The sequence below is a fragment of the Crocuta crocuta genome, unplaced genomic scaffold (assembly GCF_008692635.1).
Source record: "Crocuta crocuta isolate KB4526 unplaced genomic scaffold, BGI_CrCroc_1.0 scaffold371, whole genome shotgun sequence".
NCBI classification, from domain to species: domain Eukaryota; kingdom Metazoa; phylum Chordata; class Mammalia; order Carnivora; family Hyaenidae; genus Crocuta; species Crocuta crocuta.
This window is the reverse complement of record NW_027530617.1, coordinates 1,394,762-1,413,785: the sequence shown is the minus strand read 5'-3', so window position 1 is coordinate 1,413,785 and position 19,024 is coordinate 1,394,762. Positions and strand designations below refer to the sequence as shown.

The 19,024-nt window shown below is 36.5% G+C and overlaps 1 protein-coding gene across 1 annotated transcript in view; it reads left to right on the top strand.

Moving 5' to 3' along the window:
* ANO5 (anoctamin 5) overlaps positions 1-19,024 on the top strand; it is a 104,524-nt gene that overhangs the window by 58,359 nt on the left and 27,141 nt on the right. Inside the window, exons 10-13 of the mRNA XM_077768053.1 lie at positions 1,512-1,627; positions 17,179-17,313; positions 17,656-17,761; positions 17,864-17,924. Of these exons, the coding sequence (XP_077624179.1) occupies positions 1,512-1,627; positions 17,179-17,313; positions 17,656-17,761; positions 17,864-17,924 (418 nt within the window). The remainder of the gene's footprint in view (positions 1-1,511; positions 1,628-17,178; positions 17,314-17,655; positions 17,762-17,863; positions 17,925-19,024) is intronic.

The window sequence follows — 19,024 nt, the reverse complement described above, 5'->3', positions numbered from 1 at the left end:
ATTTCTTTCCCCTGGGACAAAAGAATTTCTAAGGGATTATAAATTCAAAATCATGCCATGACCATTCAGTAGAGAGATATATATAGTGGGCTAATAAATACTTCACAATGCATTCTCTTGTCTGTCTTCATAGAAATAAAACTGTTTTTGAAGATTTTGACAATTATTTGTTTTTAGGGCATTGATTCTCTTCTTACTATTACCAAACTAATATCCTTTGTCACCAGCAGCTTTAATCCATAAATCTAGCCTTCCCACAGTGTTCTTTATGATCACTAGAAAGCTTAGTTAGCTGTTGTTAGGGATAGTTGTAACTTACCATTAATTTTACTTTTTTTTTCTTTCTTCCTATCCCAAATGCAAGTCTAGATACTAGATTTTCCCTTATGTGCTTTAAAGAATGGTTTTTCAAGAACCCAGATAGGCTGCCTTTTTATTTCTTTTATTTCTCAAGATTCAGTAGGATTAGTTACAGAAGAAGGAAAAAGAGGGAATCTACGTGATAGAAAATCTTCCATCTTATCATATAGGGATTTTCCCATGTGCTTAATTTAAATTGGATCCTTATCCATTTGTCTTCAGCAGTTCATTTGTCTGGGCCAAAAGTTAAAAGAATGTGTTGAACCATCATGTGTAGATAGTACTTTGCTCTGTCCTGAAGGGGTATTAATAAAGCTATTCAATTTGTAACAATGGGGAAAATCTCAGGCATGAAACAATACTGAGGTTCTTTGGTGCTGAAGTTTGTGACACATATTTTAAGTTTTCTGGCAAAGGGTGGCAGTGATTGCCAGGGTGGACCAGATGAGTTTTTTGGAAGAGATTCCCATCATAGCAGTATGACTTTGGATCATTCACTGGACGTTGCTTGGGTCTAATGTTTCTATACATAAAAGTGTTAACCTATTTCTTTTTTTTTTTTAATTTTTTTAATGTTTTATTTATTTCTAGGAGAGAGAGAGAGAGACAACGTGAGCAGGGGAGGGTCAGAGAGAGAGGGAGTCACAGACTGAAACAGGGTCCAGGCTCCGAGCTGGCAGTCAGCACAGAGCCCGACGCGGGGCTCGAACCCACGAACCGCGAGATCATGACCTAAGCGAAAGTCGGACGCCAACCGAATAAGCCACCCAGGCGCCCCAGTGTTAACCTATTTCTAATGTCCCAGCCAGTTATATAGTTATATGAACCCCTGAGCTGTGAAGATTCTAGTAGAATTTGAGTAGAGAAGAAAGGGCATTCCATGTGAAAGAGCAGCTTGAATAAAGCCAAAGTTTCAAACTTTAACTTGTAGTTTTAAATAACTCGGTGCGAGAATTTAATGCATCCCTGTTGTCATAGTTTGTTGTAGATTTGGGGAGATAATTGCACATCAATGGAATATGAAAATCCAAATCTAAAAGTGAAAGAGAACCTTTGCTTCATTCACTAAACTTCTTACGAAAGAGTATTAATTTACTGCACCCTCATCTTTTGCTTTGTCATTCAAGTACCTTCATTTTGACTATCTGTAGGGTCAATATTGGAAGCCATCAGAACCTCCTAACCCTGTCAACGAGAGGCACATACTTTGCCAGAATTGGGCTCGGTTTTCCTATTTTTACAAGGAGCAGCCTTTAGATTTGATTAGGTAAGTTCCTTATACACTATCAAACTGATTAAAACTTGATGATGTGACTTTTATTCAAAGTGGTATCATATTCCATTCTTTTCACTGCTGTTTTCACCCACTACATGTTACATCTTCCCAGTTTTGTATCCACACTTGGTCATTCATTTGTGAGCAGAATGCTGTCGGTGGAACGCGCTTAACCACCATGCAGAGGTAGCTCAGTAGTTCAGAGGCTGGGCCTTGGTATTTAGGGTGGGCTGGGTTCAGATCCAAGTTGGTCAAATTATTTAACCTTGTGAGGCTCATCAGTAAAATGGGAATAACAATGGTACTTTCCTTATGGGGTTATTTAATAATAAAATGAGAGAATGTATATATATATGTATAAATATATATATGTATAAATATATATATATGTATAAATATATATATGTATAAATATATATATATGTATAAACCTATATACATATATATATTTAGCACAGGGAGTAGCACTTAGTGCTTAATACATATTAGCTTTGTTTTGTTTTGTTTTTCTCTGAGTCCAGGAGTTTAGAAGACAGCAGAAAGGTTGTGTATGGACGTGTGTGTGTGTGTTTGTGTGTGTGCGCGCGCACGTGAGTGTAGATCTCAGAGATCTGGGAAGGCATTTGTCCTGTGACCATTTCATTGGCTAAGCAAGAAGACTTTAATGGCAGGTTCCTGCTTTGCACAATAACAATACTACATACATACAGGATGTTAGGAGACTCTTGCTATGATTTCAGTAAAGGAACCATAAGATTAGACCTCTGGTTGTTACAGACCTTGTGTTTCACTCGATTTATGCTTGTAGTAGTATGTTTATATAGCATCCCAGTATCCTTTTTATGAGACTGATTTGGATGCATACATCCGAACAGGTGAAAAGTTAGCCCAGTTGGTTTGTTTAAGGCAAATAGGAAGGGAAATTTTTAAGAATAAATGAAAGGGGCACCTGGGGGGTCTCAGTCGGTTAAGTATCGACTTTGGCTCAGGTCATGATCTCCNCCGAACAGGTGAAAAGTTAGCCCAGTTGGTTTGTTTAAGGCAAATAGGAAGGGAAATTTTTAAGAATAAATGAAAGGGGCACCTGGGGGTCTCAGTCGGTTAAGCATCGACTTTGGCTCAGGTCATGATCTCGCAGCTCATGGGTATGGACAAGCCCCGCATTGGGCTCTGTGCTGACAGCCTGGAGCCTGGAGCCTGCTTCAGATTCTATGTCTCGCTCTCTCTCTGCCCCTCCCCTGCTCATCTCTGTCTATATCTGTCCCTCAAAAATGAATAAATGTTAAAAATTTTAAAAAAAGAATAAATGAAAGGCAGATAGCATATATAAGCTGGTACTTTTAGTAAATCATTGTCTAAACTGTTTGTTCGATGGATGTTTTAATTGTTTTGAATAATGGTCACTTCATTCTTAAATGACAAAAGTAGCACATTTATAAAAAATTCAAATAATAAAGGGGTGCAAAGTTTTTTTCAAGTTTATTTTGAGGTGTCTCTCAAAATTGGTTTGTTTGCATATAAGCGCAAGCACAAGCAAGGTGCTTTCAGAGAGAAAGGGAGAGAGAGAATTCCAAGCAGGCTCTGCACCCGCAGCACAGAGCCCAGTGCAGGGCTCAAGCCCATGAACCGCGAGATCGTGACCTGAACCAAAACCAAGAGTACCCAGGCACCCCAAGATGTGCAAAGTTTTCAGTGAAATTCTACCTCTATTGAACTTTGCAGAAGCGGCTGCTCTTGATTTGGTATATCCGTTCAGTTCTTTTTTTATGTGCATGCATAGTAAAATGCATACACAATCATATTTTTTCCTTAGAAAAACAATGACATCTTTAGTTACCTTTTTGCTGCAATTTTCTTTTTGTACTAAATAATATATTATTGGTACTCCTCCTATGAATACATGCAGATCTATCTCATGCTTTTTAAGAGAACACAGAGTGCCATATAATGAATTTTGCATAATTCATTTATCTGGTTTTCTACTGAAAAACGGGCTGTCCCAGATTTTTCACTGTTACAAATGTGTTGCTAAGAACACTTGTCGACATTGTGCCCTTGGAGGATATTTTCCTCGCATATTTTCAAAGAAGCAAAGTCATCTGAATGAAGGTTTTCATAGTTACATCGCTCAAAATATTATTGAAAATATGTATTCATTTAACATTTTAAAACTATCAGCAGGTGTTCCTGCTATGAGTACTCCCCAAAGATTTGTATTTATAACCCTAGATGCACACAAACTCATTACATCGTAGATCAGTGCCAGTGTATCTGTAATACTTCATTAGCCCTTGCTAATTTCCTTTAAAAACAAAGTAGAGGCTCAGGTATTTAATCAGATGACAGTGTCTACCTGAAATTTAAGAGCTTTTAAGTTTTTCATTTTCTTATTATAATAACTTATAATTTACAGCAAGTTATACTCCCTTTTCCATTTCAACAGTGAAATATTTTTACATAAATGTAAATTTTTAACAAAATTTAATGTAAATAAATGATAACTTAGGTGAAAAGTTTTTAACTAGGTAACTGAAAAGACAAAAAAGAGAAAATTCTCTGTTATCACAGTGGTAGCAATTGCAGAAAACAGCTGCAATTATTATCCCTAGGGTTTCTTTTTAGTGGTTATCTAAGATAATATACTTTTTCTAGGAACAAACAATGAAGTATTTAGGGGGAGAGGATCATATCATATTCAACCACTGACTTTCAAAAGGCTCATAAAAAGATATCTAAATCTATATAGATATATCAATGGACAAAAGATTGTAACAGATTATAATATATCTACATAGATATATTAATGGACAAAAGAGTATAACAGATACTGCACCAAAGAAAGGTATTTATGGATGGCCAATTAGTACATCAAAAGATGCATAACATCTGTATTCACTAGAGGAATATATCTATCTGTACCGATATCTATATCTATAACCATATTTCTACATACCTGTATCATCTAAAGATCAATATATATAGATGTATAGATAAACATATATCTTTTATATATTCTATATATATGGAAAGAAAATATTGCAAATGCAACAATATTTTTACAATAAAAGAATTAATATACGGAAGTTATTTGAGTTATTCTTGCAACTTTTCTATATATTTGAAATTATTTCCAAATGAAAACGTTAATAAAAAGAGAGTCCAAAAGTAGATTCACACATATATGGTCAAATGACTTTCAACAAAACTGCATGGTTATTCACTGGAGAAAGGATAGTCCTTTAAACAAATGATGTTAGAACAAATGGATATCCATATACAAAACATGAATCTTGATCCTTTCCTATACAGAAATTTAAACTAACTTGAATGGATCAAGGAACTTAGTGTAAGGGCAAAAATATATACTTTTGGGGGCACCTGAGTGGCTTAGTCGATTAAGCCTCCGACTTTGGCTCAGGTCTGATCTCACTGTTTGTGAGTTCGAGCCCCATGTCAGGCTCTGTGCTGACAGTTCAGAGCCTGGAGCCTACTTCAGATTCTGTGTCTCCCTTTCTTTCTGACCCTCCCCCACTCACACTCTGTGTGTGTCTCTCTTTCTCTCTCTCTCAAAAAAATAACATAAAATAATAAACATTTAAAAAATTAAAAATACAAAACATCTAGAGAATACTAGGAGAAAAATTTCTATGGCCTGGGATTAGACATAGACTTTTCACAAAAGACAAAGTCCAATTTAAAAATACATAATTCTGACTTAATTAAAATTAAATATGTCTGCTCTTTAAAAGACACTTTTAAAAATAAAAAGGCAAACCATAGACTGGAGAAAATACTTGCAACATACATATCAGTAAAGTACATCTAGAATATTGAAGGAACTCTTTAGAATTCAGTGATGAGGCAAAATTATTTAAAATGGACAAAAGATTATAACAGATACTGCACCAAAGGAAGATACTTATGGATGGCCAATTAGTACATCAAAAGACGCATAATACCTGTATTCACTAGAGGAATAAGAGTTAAAATGTTTGCCATTGAGATACCACTACACCACCCACTATAATAACTAAAATCTAAAAGATTGACAACAAGAGCTGACAGGGGTGTGGAGCAACTTGAAATCTCAGAGTGCTGCTAGAATGCAAAATGGAGTAGCAACTGTACAAAAAAAAAAAATTGACACTTTCTTTTCACATTAAATACCCATTTCTGTATACTCAGCAATTCTGCTACTCTTTGCCCAGGACAAAAATAGCATATATGTCCACAGAAACACCACTGTTTAAATGTTTATAGCAGATTAATGAATAATAAGAAAAAATTGGAAACAACCCAAAAGTCCATCAGTTGGTAAATGGATGAACGAATTACCATGTATTCATACAATGGATTTTTTTTTTCTCTGAGAGAAATTACAGATACATGTAACATCAGAGGATGAATGTTAAAAGCATTATGCTAAGGAGAAGAAGCAGGCCAAGAAAGGCTGCGTAGTCTTATGTTTCCATTTATCAAACACTATTCTGGAAGAGGTAAAGTTATAGGGACCTAAATTAAAATAGTGGTTGCCCAGATCTGGGGTTGGGGAAGGGGTTCACTGCAAAGGACCATAAGGGAACTTCTTGAGATGATGGAAATGCTCTCTGTGTTGACTGTGTGGTGCATGCATCTGAACTTACCAAATTACACACGTAGGTGTATTCTATCGTATATGAGTTACACCCCAGTCAGTTTGATTAAAAAACAAAAAGAAAAAAACCCCACCACTCCTCTTAAAGGATTAACTTTCTGGGACTGAGGGTGAGATGGGGTTTGGTGGATTCCTCCTTGGAGAAATGAGCACTGTTGGCCCAGAGGAGCTGCAGTCCTTAACACAGTGGCCTGGAGATGGTGTTGAACGCTGCCCCCTAAAGATAATCCCAGTATAGCTGAGACAAGTCTGGGGAATTCCCCAGGACCCGAAAAGGAAATGACCCAGGAGATGAGGGCCAAGACCTGCAGTTGTGCAGGTAGGAAAATGGCAGATGAATAGTGGATTCCTCGATGAACACAATGTGTTCTTATTTATACCACGTACCCATCATCAAGCTGCAGTTCCTCAGCTGCAGCCCACCTTTCTATAATCTGCTTCATGAACTTGAGGCTGGAACTCTCAATATCACGAGTTTGCTTTGCCACTTGGCTCACTGGGACTCAGCCAGCAAGAAACACTGGAGGAGGGAAAAAGGATTTGTTTCTGTTGTTTTTGGTGGGTTTCCTGTTTACTTCTCGTGAGTCCCCAGCGCTTCTAGTCCTGAATATGGCAGTGTCTTCCGGTGGCTGCAGCTGCATGCAGCTTACAGTTTTGCCAACACTTGCAGATCCGACCCCATCTGACCTGCTCTGAGATCCCAGCACCAGCCTGCCAGGACCTCCTTCTCAGAGACCGGGGTCCCAGCCCCACAGGCCCCCTCCTGTGACTTTAGAGATACCAACAGCAGCTATGACCCCCCTCATTTGGGATGACATCAGCTCCCAGAGCACCAGGTTGTTTATGATAACTTTGGTCATCCAAAGTGTGATTCTGTATCACAGCACTATAGTTTATAGGGTTTCTTCCTTGCTTCCAATGAGCCCCTCAGTTTTTATATTTTGGTTATCCAGCTACGGATTTTGTTTGATTTCTCCACTGTTTTTACCCTGCTTAGTAATAAACAATCTGTGGGAAGTTCTGCTACTCATGAAAATTTCTCCCTAGTTGTAGCATGTAGAATGGTTCTCACTTGAACCAATATTCACTGTTTTGGTTGTAACATGAGTTTCTGACTGTAGCACTCCTTCCTCATTTAGACATTGTCACTCCTTTGACACAAGTTGCATCAGGAGCCCTGGGAACTGGATCCCATGTCTTTATAACATTCCTCCCTTTTCCTCACCAAAACTCTACCCCTCTCACTTCACGAATAAGATTTCAGTTTGTTTTCAGTTTTAGTTAAAACCCAGGAAAGTGGCACTCTACCCTGATCCCTTTCACCCCATTCCTTGCCCTCTTTTCTTATTCATTATCCTTTATAGCTGTCCAGCTTCACTGTTTTCTGGTTTATCTTTAAAAAAAGCAGGTATATGTATTTTCTGAACTTTCTCTTTCATTTTTAAGTGGCATTCTATATAGACTCTTCAGCAATTTGCTATTTTCACTTAACCATGTAGCTTGAAGATCAACCCATATGCATTCATTGAGACATCCTCCTCCATTTTTCAGCTTTATATGTACCTATTTCACCATTATATGTACTTGGACATTTAAGTAGGCTCCCAGATTTCATAATTACAAAGTGCTTCCATGAGTAACAATGTACCTGGGTATTTTTGTATTGTTGAGAGTGTATTTTCAGGGTAAATCCATATGTATGAGATTGTTGGGTTGCAGGGTAAATGTGTATGTAGTTAAATATCACCAAATTCCCTTCACTGGACCACTTAGAATCCCCACCAACGGTATATGAAAGTGCAGAGAGCATGATCAAGTTTTCTAATTCTTGCTAACTGATGGGTGAGAAATGGTATTTTAGTGTAGCTTTAATCTGTACTTCCCTTATTATGTACACAATTGAACATCTTTTTGGATGTTAAGGGACATTTTTGTAGCTTTTTAAATGAATAGTATATTCATATCTCTTGTCCATTTTTTCTATAGGATTTTTGCCTTCTTTCTCAGTGGTTTTCAGTTTTTTATATACTGAGGTTTTATAACCCTTTATCTGTAATATGTATTCTTAGTATTTTCTCCAAGTTTGCCTTTTGCATTTTGACTTTGCTTATGGGTTTTTTAAAAATTTGTTTTCTTGGTTCTTGCTACGTAGAAATACTTTCTCATTTTTGCACGAAGTCAAGTTTATCAAATTTTTATTACATTTGGATTTTTAATGACAGAATGCCTTTCTATAAACACAAATTATAGAGGCTTTCACCTACATTTTTTTTTTTTACTTGAATAGTTTCCATTTTATGCTTAGATTCCTGTTCCATTAAAAATGTATTCTTACATATTGGGTGAGGAGTATATCTAGTTTTATCTACTTGTCCCAACACCATTTATTAAGAAGTTTATTGAGATTGCAGTAATTTGAGGTATGACCTGTATCTTCGAGGTTTTTTTTTATAATGTTTTATTTATTTTTGACAGAGAGAGAATGAGAGGGGGAGGGGCAGAGAGCCAAGGGGGACAGAGGACTCTTAGCAGGCTCTGTGCTGATGGCAGTGAGCTCAGACTCACAAATTTTGAGATCATGACCTGAGCCAAAATCAAGCATCCGACTTTGGCTCAGGACATGATCTCACAACTTGATTTTGAGCCCCCGAGTGAAGCTCTGTACTGACAACTCAGAGCCTGGAGCTGTCTTCGGATTCTGTCTTGCTCTTTCCCCTCCCCAACTAGTGCTCTGTCTCTCTCTCAAAAAAATAAATAAACAGTAAAAATTAAAAAAAAAAAAAAAAAAAAGAGTTGGATGCTTAACCTACTGAACCACCCAGGCACCCTGTTACTACCTTCATCTTATATACTAGATTTCTATATGCAGTTGAGTTTATTTCTGAATATTCTATTTTACTCCTTTGATCTAGCTACCTACTCATGCATCAGTACCACACTGCTTGAACTATAGCACTTTTGCTGTAGTATGTTTTATTATGCAGTATGTTTTACTATGTTTTAAAGTCTGTCTGGGCTGATAACCCATCATAGCTTTTACTCTCAGTGTTTCTTTGTACATTCTGCATGTTTGTTCCTCCATGTAAACTTTATTATCAACTCATCTAGTGCTTTACTAAAAAAAAGATCATTGGTATTTATAAGGAATTAAATTTATAATTTAACTTAGGCTGGCCTGATAGTTTGATGGTAATTCAGTCATTCTAATCAAGGAAAAGCCATGTGAAGGAAAAGATATGTCTTTGTTCAAACATATTTTTGGGTTTTTCAAGAGTGTTACAGACTTTTCTTTGTATACATTAAGTAACTTTCCTAAATTTAATCCTATTTTATTTTATTTAAAAAATTTTTTTAATGTTTTATTTATTTTTGAGAGAGAGAGAGAAACAGAGTGTGAGCGGGAGAAGGGCAGAGAGAGAGGGAGACACAGAATCGGAAGCAGGCTCCAGGCTCTGAGCTGTCAGCACAGAGCCCAACACGGGGCTCAAACCCACAAACTGCGAAATCATGACCTGAGCCGAAGTCGGACACTTAACCGACTGAGACACCCAGGCGCCCAATCCTAACTATTTTATATTTTTGTTGCTTTATAAATTATGTATCTCTTAAAATATATAATTTAACTTGTTTTTGTTTATATATTGAATGCTATAAATTTTGCATCATAATTTTATATTCTGATGCTTTAATGAATTTTTCAGTAAACTAGTTTTATCATTGATTTTTTAAGGTTATCCAGATATATTACCATGTCATTGTTTTTGAGAGAGAGAGAGAAAGAGAGAGAGAGAGAGCGCATGTGTGAGAGTGAGTGGAGGAGGGATGGAGGGGAGAGAGAGAAAGAATCTTAAGTAGGCTCCACTCACATCTATCTCGGAGCCTGACTCTGGCTTGATCTCACGACCTTGAGATCATGACCAGAGCCCAAATTAAGACTTGGACACTTAACTGATTGAGTCACCCACGCACCCCACCATGTCATTTTTAAATAGAAATAGTTTACTTTTTCTTTACCAATTCTTATGTCTCCAGTTATTTTCTTTTGTTCAGTTGCATTGGCTAGTAATTCCAGAGCATTTTAAATAGTAATGGATAGTGGGTGTCCTTGCCTTGTAGAATGTTTATAGTGTGTCCTCATAAGTAGAAAATTATTTTGCCCTTTTACATTACTTTATCATTTTGCTAGGAAGCTTCGAGAGTTTTGTTTGCTTGTTTGTTTTGAAGTCTGACTGTTTTAACACATTATGTTTTAGAATTGATTGTTTTAAGTTAATTTTTCCTGGATCCTTCTGGATCCTTTAATGCATACCTTCTATTTTTGTTTTGTGTGTGTGTGTGTGTGTGTGTGTGTGTGTGTGTGTGTGTTCAGGAAATTGTTCTTGGGTTATAGTTTTAAAACATTAGTTCTTTTCCATTGTTTTAATTTTTCCAATTATATGTATATTTGGGCTTTTTTGCCTGTCTTCATATCAGACAGTTTCTCTGGGATTCTTTTCACTTCTCCATGTCATTTTCATACTTTCGATAGGTTTCCTGTTCTTCTTATTGTCTTTTATTAGATTTTCACTGAATTCTCCCTTTATTCTTTCTTTTGAATAGCTTGTAATTTCAGCATCAATTTTGATATAACCTTATGTGATTTTACTTTTTCCTCTCTTTATAGAGTTTCCTCTATTTATTCCATTCCCCCCCGACACTTGTTATTTTTATATTTCTGATGCTTTCTTATATTTTCAAATATTTATTTGAGAACATTTAATTCAGTTTGTAGTGTTTTATTACACTGTTTCTTTTGTTCTTTTGGTAGAATATTCATTAGCTGAGATTATTTGTTTAACATTTTCAGTTTTTGTAACAGAGAGTTGTATGGTTACGGTTGGCTTTTGTCTCTGTATTTAACACACACACACACACACACACACACACACACACACAGTCTCTAGCATTACAGTGGGCTCCTCTACTAATCCTTAATTGTTCTGTGCAGTTTCTTTTATGGATGATGGCATGTGCTTACTGTGTGCTATTTCTCTCATTTCTACAGGATCCTAACTTCCTCTCATTTCTTTCTCTTTACTACAACACCTTTAAAAAGTACCAGCCTTTATATCTGATTATTCCCCCCCAAATATCACTTTTCTGAGACTACCACGTCCACTCTTGCTTATTTTCAGATCCCTTCCTTTTGCCCCATGCTGTGAATTACCATGTCCCAGAGAGGTTCAGTGTTATGACATTTAGCGACATCGTTTCCCTCCCAGGGGGTGATTTTGTCTGTAGGTGTCTAATGTCTCCACCTTACTTTACATTTTTTTAATTAGAATTTCTTTTTTTTAATGTTTTATTTATTTCTGAGAGAGAGAGAGACAATGTGAGCAGTAGAGGGTCAGAGAGAGAGGGAGATACAGAATCCGAAGCAGGCTCCAGGCTCTGAGCTAGCTGTCAGCACAGAACCTGATGTGGGGCTTGAACCCACGAACCACGAGTTCATGACCTAAGCTGCAGTTGGATGCTCAACTGACTGAGCCACCCAGGCGCCCCTAAATTCAAATTTCTTATGCACCATCTTCACTGCTCTTTGACTCCTCAGTTTTGTGGCAGCAGGTGGCACATGGTCTGTTGGATATAGGTTTATTTCTTTACCTATAGGTAATTTGACGATCATGGTGTTCTTTGTCATGATACTGAAGGCCAGCATCAGGGGTGGTTTTATTTCTTCTCCTTGTTGATTTTATGTTTTTTAGGAAAAGTTTTATAGATTTGATGGCACCTAATAGCAAGAGGGTAAAAATAAAAACATCCTTAAAAAGAGAAAGGAATTGTCCATAGATGCATGATTACAATGCACAAATTCCTTTAATTTTTTTGAAGTTATTATTTTTGAGAAAGAGAGAGCAAGAGAGGGGGAGAAAGAGAATCACAGGCAGGCTCTGTAACATCAGCGTGGAGCTCGAACCCATGAACTGTGAGATCATGATCTGAACTGAAATCAAGAATCAGAAACTTGGGGCACCTGGGTGGCTCAGTCAGTTAAGCGTCTGACTTCTGCTCAGGTCATGATCTCATGGTTCATGGGTTCGAGCCCCACATCGGGCTCTATGCTGCCAGCTAGCTTGGAGCCTATTTCAGATTCTGTATCTCCCTCTCTCTCTGACCCTCCCCTGCTCATGCTGTCTCTCTCTCAAAAATAAATAAAACAATTTTTAAATTTTTAAAAAAAAAAGAATCAGAAACTTAACTGACTGAGCCATCCAGGTGTCCCACACAGATTCCTTTAATGAACAATTATTAAACATCACTGGATATCAAGCAAGAGAGGAGGGCTACAATGATAATCAGAACATCATTTCCTAATATGAATATGTTCCCAGGAAGACACAGGAATGTGTAATTATAACAGAATGATAACTCATGGAAGAACAGCACAGACGAAAAAGTACCCACCTTTATGACAAGCTCAGGGAAAGTTTCACAGCACTGCTTCTTGAACTGACTCTTGAAAGATAAGTAGCAAGTTGCTAAGTAAAACAAGTGGGGTAAGAATGTCTCAGGCGGAGAGAAGAAGTACACAGCACTGGGCTGAGAAAAAACACTGCACATTTAATTCATCACGTAGGAGTAGAAGCAGGTGAAACTGAATGTTCATCAGCAACGTCATGCAGGACTCTGCTAAAAGAAGTGATAAAACCTTTGAAGGAGGAAATGGGCAAGGTTCAGTTTTTTGCTTTAGAACCATCACTACGTTGGAAATGAGGAAGACAGTTGAGAGGGATGCAAGACTGAAGTCAGGAAAGTAAGAAAGCTATTAGGAATTTTCAGTGATAGGTACTGAAGGTCATATTCAAGGTACTGCTAATAGAAAAGATAGGAGAGACTATGGATCAGAAAAAGATTTTTGTGACAAAATTTATTGCACTTAGTGGATGATTGGATGTGGAAGTTTCTTTAAAAAAAGGAAGACATTGATGACTTGGGAAGGCTAGAAAGAGATTATTTATTTCTTTATTTATTTAAAAGTTTGGGAGAGTGCCTCCGCATGCACATATGTGGGGGAGAGGGAGAGAGAGAAGGAGGGGGGGCGGAGAATCCCAAGCAGGCTAGCAGGCTCCATGCTGTTAGCGCAGAGCTTGAAGCAGGGCTTGATCGTGGCCTGAGCCGAAATCAAGAGTCAGACACTTAACCAGCTGAGCCACCCAGGTGCCTCTAGAGAGAGATTTAGAAGTTAGGAGTCTGATTTTCTAGGTTTCACATATTTAATGTTACCTCTACACCAAACTTAAGTTCCACCTTAAAATATTTGTAAATAGTTTTGCTGTCATTTGTGCACTTATCATTTTGTCATATTAGATTATATTTCTTAAAGAAAAAGATGGAAATACCAAGGTTGCTATCATTAGATTATCAGTCTTTAATTTTATATGCCTTCTGATCTTTTTTATCTTGCCAGTTTAAGAGCTCTCTATATTTTTTCTTTTGATATCCCCTATTTTGAGTGGCTTAATACTTAGTAGCTACCTATATAGTAAATAGCTTAGAATTTATTTATGTAAATAAATATATTTATATATAATGAATACAATGAATATAATGGTGCTATTAAAATGCTATGAAATGTAACAGCTAAGTGTCTCAGATGTCCATGAACTCACTATAAAAATGAATCACTTTATTTATTTATTTTTTATGTTTTATTTATTTCTGAGAGAGAGGCAGCATGAGCAGGAGAGGGTCAGAGAGAGAGGGACATACAGAATCTGAAACAGGCTCCAGGCTATGAACTAGCTGTCAGCACAGAGGCTGATGCAGGGCTTGAACCCACGACCGTGAGATCATGACCTGAGCCGAAGTCGGATGCTCAATCAACTGAGCCATACAGACACCCCAAAATAAATCACTTTAGATCATATGTTTGTATTTGTTTGTTCATTCTTCAAGCCTATATTCGGTTAAACGTTATCATTGTTCTCTTGATTATTTGCTGTGTCTCAGACTAAGTCTTGGAAATACAGTATTAGACCAATGCTTTCTGACAAGTCTCACAAACAATGAATATCTTCCCCCTGTCACATGCTGTTTAGATGATATAGGGCTACAGATGTGTTCAAAGGCTGGTAAGTAAAACAGTCAGGTTAAGAAATATCCTAAGTGTGAATATAAGGCATATTTTTCTAAAAATAAGTACTTAAAAAAGAGTTCCCTTTGTACTTGAGTCTTTATAGGGTGTCTCTTGTTATTAGGTTTCTCTCATTTTAATTGTTATGAATAGTGAGATAATTTAACATCTTAAAAGTTATTTCAACACTGTGTACATTTTTACCGAAATACACATCTAAGATATGTCTTTTGCTTTTTTACACTCTTAAGAGATGAGTTAGTTGTTAATCTGTGATTATTAAGCTTTCCAAGTCCAAAGTTCAGTAAAATAATTTCTATGATTCCATATATAATAATTGCTTATCTCAAAATTTCTCTAAATTTTAAAGAATTTTTTAATACAAATAAAGGTTTGGAGTTCTTGAAGGCTTCCTTTTTTAAATTCTCAAGAAATAAGATTGTTGACATTTGAAAGGGAGAAAAATGTAGTTCTTTAAAAATAAGGTTGTTGAGGGGCGCCTGGGTGGCTTAGTCGGTTAAGCGTCCGACTTTCGCTTGGGTCATGATCTCGCGGTTCGTGGGTTCGAGCCCCGCGTCGGGCTCTGTGCTGACTGCCAGCTCGGAGCCTGGAGCCTGTTTCAGCCTGTGACTCCCTCTCTCTCTGACCCTCCCCTGCTCACGCTGTCTCTCTCTCTCTCTCTCCTAAAAATAAATAAAACATTAAAAAAAAAAAATTTAAAAATAAGGTTGTTGAAATATCCAGTTTCAACCAGTTTATGAATTCCCATAGAATTTTTAGGTTAAATCTGTAGCAATAATATCAATGTCTTAACTTAAAAAAATGATTGGTTTTGTCATTTTTAAAACATCAAGTGGAAATAGATATGGTAAATAGTAAATTCCACAAAATTAAGTATTGTTATCCTTATTAAAAGAGTCTGATTTATGCAGTATTGCAGTAATTGCTATATTTTTCAGCAGAAAGAAAAAAGAAAAAATGAGTTCATGTATCCTCAGAATAAGGGAAGCTAACGAAGTTGTGAGTGTCAAATTAACAAGGGAAGATGATGGAATTATAATTTAATTTCAAATTTATACTGATTTGAGGAGCAGCACAAGAGAAAGCAACAGTTCAAAAATGTTTATAATTAGTGAAACAAATGAAAGATGGTATAAACATAAATCTAATTAGAAAAGATTAGGAATTTTGGAAACTGAAGAATATGAGATTCAGTAAAATAAATATTGAATATGAGAATATATTTAAATATTAGGAAATTAAGTTTATACCCTTTATGTTCTGAGTTGCCTTCCTTCTGAGCGTGCATTGAAATTATAATTTAATATTAAGCAATGTAATAGATTTATATATAGCATGCTATTAGAAGCCAAAAGTGATCACATCTATGTACCTTGGAAACTGTGGAAAGGCAGATTTAGTAACCTGAGCTCTGTATGAATTAGGAAGATTAATCTGTTTGTTTTTTTTTAATGTGGTTTTCTGAGACAGGCACAACTATGTTCTCTGGCTCCTTAAGAGATTCCTTAAGGAGGACTTGGTTTAAAATAAGTCAGAGAAAGACAAATATGTAGAATTTAAGAAACACAACAGATGAACATAGGGGAAGGAAAGAGAAAATAAGATAAAAACTGAGAGGGAGGCAAACCATCAGAGACTCTTAAATACAGAAAACAAACTGAGGATTGCTGGAGGGGAGGGGAGTGAGGGGTGGTTTAAATGGGTGATAGACATTGAGGAGAGCACTTGTTGGGATGAGCACTGGGTGTTTTATGTAAGTGGTGAATCACTGGATTCTGCTCCTGAAACCAGTATTACACCATATGTTAACTAACTTGAATTTACATTAAGTCTTGGAAGGAAAAAATAAAAAATTAAAATTAAAACAAAAAACAAAACGAAACAACACTTGCTTTTAAGACTTGAACATTTATGACAAGCAATGCTATAATTTTTCAAATTTTTGTACAGCAAAAGCTGACTTGCATATTTTATGGAACTTTTTTTTAAATGTTTATTTACTTTTGAGAGAAAAAGAGAGAGCAGCAGAGAAGAGAGACACACACAGAATCCGAAGTAGGCTCCAGGCTCTGAGCTCTCAGTACAGAGCCCAACACAGGGCTTGAGCTCATGAATCGTGAGGTCAAGACCTGAGCGAAAGTTGGATGCTTAACTGACTGAACCACCCAGGTGCCCTTTTATGGAATTTTTATTAAGCAGCCCTACTTAATTCCTTGGTTTGCTACCTAGATCACAATTCTATAAACATCCAGCAGAGATCCAAATTGGAGGAAGATGAAAGTTTATACATATAACCACTCTTGCGTAATGTGGTCAGAGTACCTTCTTCTATATTAGAAAGAGAAATAAAGTGAAACTCCATGCAGATTATGGATGTGATTTTGATTTGTTAATTGCTAGAAGTTACATTACAGAACATCTACAATTCATTTCAGAACATTTAAACTCTCCTGAAACTTTGGAAGCTTTTCAAATTACCTTATTATTTCAAAATTAAAATTTAACTTACATTCAACTGGCCCCTATTTATATGTGTTAACTCTTTTAGTCCTTGCACCACTTCTTTTGATAAGCATCGTCTTGCATTTTATGATGTGAAAACCAAAGTTCAGAAAGTTGAGTGACTCAACCAAAATGACAGGGCTAGAAAGCAGTGGAGCCAGAAGTACACATCTCGTCTGAATACAAAGTCAAGGCTCTCTGGATCATATCATTCTCCTGAACTTTGATACTATTTTTTCCCTTCTTTCACAGGAATTATTATGGAGAGAAAATTGGCATGTATTTTGTCTTTCTTGGATTTTACACAGAAATGCTGTCCTTTGCGGCTGTAGTTGGCTTAGCTTGTTTCATTTACGGCTTATTATCAATGCATAATAACTCAAGCAGGTAAGTGCAACTGAATTGCCCAAACTGAGAAAACATCTTGATGTTATACTATCTGAACCTGCTGTTATTATCTCCCTGGCATTTGTTTCAGAATGTTTCCTGATGGCAGCAGATAATTGATATTTCTGATAAAAACCCAAACATAAGGGCTGCCCTCACCTGGTGCTTTACAGAAAATCTGTAAATGATCAGCTCTAAAGATTCTGTTCCTCAAAGCATGACTTGACCTACTACAGAAATTGCTGCTTTGTTGCCCCTTCTGCTGTATTTAAGAAGCTGTAATTCTGTTCTGTCACCTAAAAACACATCGCTTTTAAAATCACTTTGCTGTCCCCTCTGCAGCACTGAAATCTGTGACCCTAATATTGGAGGGCAGATTATCATGTGCCCACTCTGTGATCTAGTGTGTGATTATTGGAGACTAAATACAACGTGTTTTGCTTCAAAGGTATGTATGTATTGTGGAATGATGAAAAGACTTGGAATTTCTCTCTTTTTGTATTGCATTTGATACTAAGTAGTCTTTGTGACGTTATCGTTGTTTTTGCAGATCTCCCATTTATTTGACAATGAGTCCACAGTGTTCTTTGCAATATTCATGGGAATTTGGGGTGAGTAAATAGTCACATAAAAAACAAGTCTCTCCATGTTATGTGTTATATCATCATATAACATTTATAGATGGCATACTTTATATCCCAAATATCCCCAAACTTAGGATATTTGTATGTTTGCCAGTTAGCAGCAATACACTGATGGAGACTACATCAGTGGTCTGTAGTCCTTGGTCCTTGGTCCAAAAAAGGTCTTTATTCGTCATCTGTTTATTTCTCTGAGAGACAATATAATTTTTGAAACTGTGTATGTACTCAGCTCACACCGTTTTCCAGCATTATGGTGAAAAACCAGTTCAATAAGTACTTAATTCAGGAGAGAATACACATAAATATTGGCTGGCTGGAAAGTATTGAATTATGGATACAAAGTTGAACAAAAATCGACAACTGTTGAGAGCTATTAAATCAATATTTGAGTCTAAATTCCCTATGAATAATTCTGGTTCCAGCTTCCAGTTATATATTTTTTTAAAAACCTTCCATATAAATTAGAATTCCTCTTAATTTTGGAAATGTCCCAGTGTTTCATCTTTCTTCATTTTTTTTTTTTTTCATCTTGTTCCTGCCATCAGTGAGGAACATATTTTACGTAAAGACTAACTCAGTAGGAAGAAGCCTCAGGACTTCTAAAACACGTCCCAAATTTCAGGGGACTCTGGGAAGAAATAGACATTTTTTTCTTTCCAATTAAAAAAATTATTTAACAATCACAAATATGTGCGTTTAAAAACTGAGCAACGGAACAAGGGTAGCTCCATCTAGGGAAAAAGACACCAGAATTTTGTGGATGTGTGTGAAGCAGAGGGATTTATGGGTTTCTACCACTTCTGCTTGGCTGCTATGCTCTGAAGAGAGCAGCTTCAATTCAAAGAACAGAGAATAGAGAAATCTTACCAACAGTTCTCTAATAACCCTAACTTTGTTAAGTACAGATACATCCTTATCACGTAGCTGCCACATCTTTCCTTGATCATTAGCAATGAACGAGAGGTACACAAATTACAGCAAAAATAGTGGTTTTCAGTTGTTTCCATTGAGAGAGATTGTGTACCAACACCATCTTCATACTTCATCACGAACAGAGACTCAGGCCT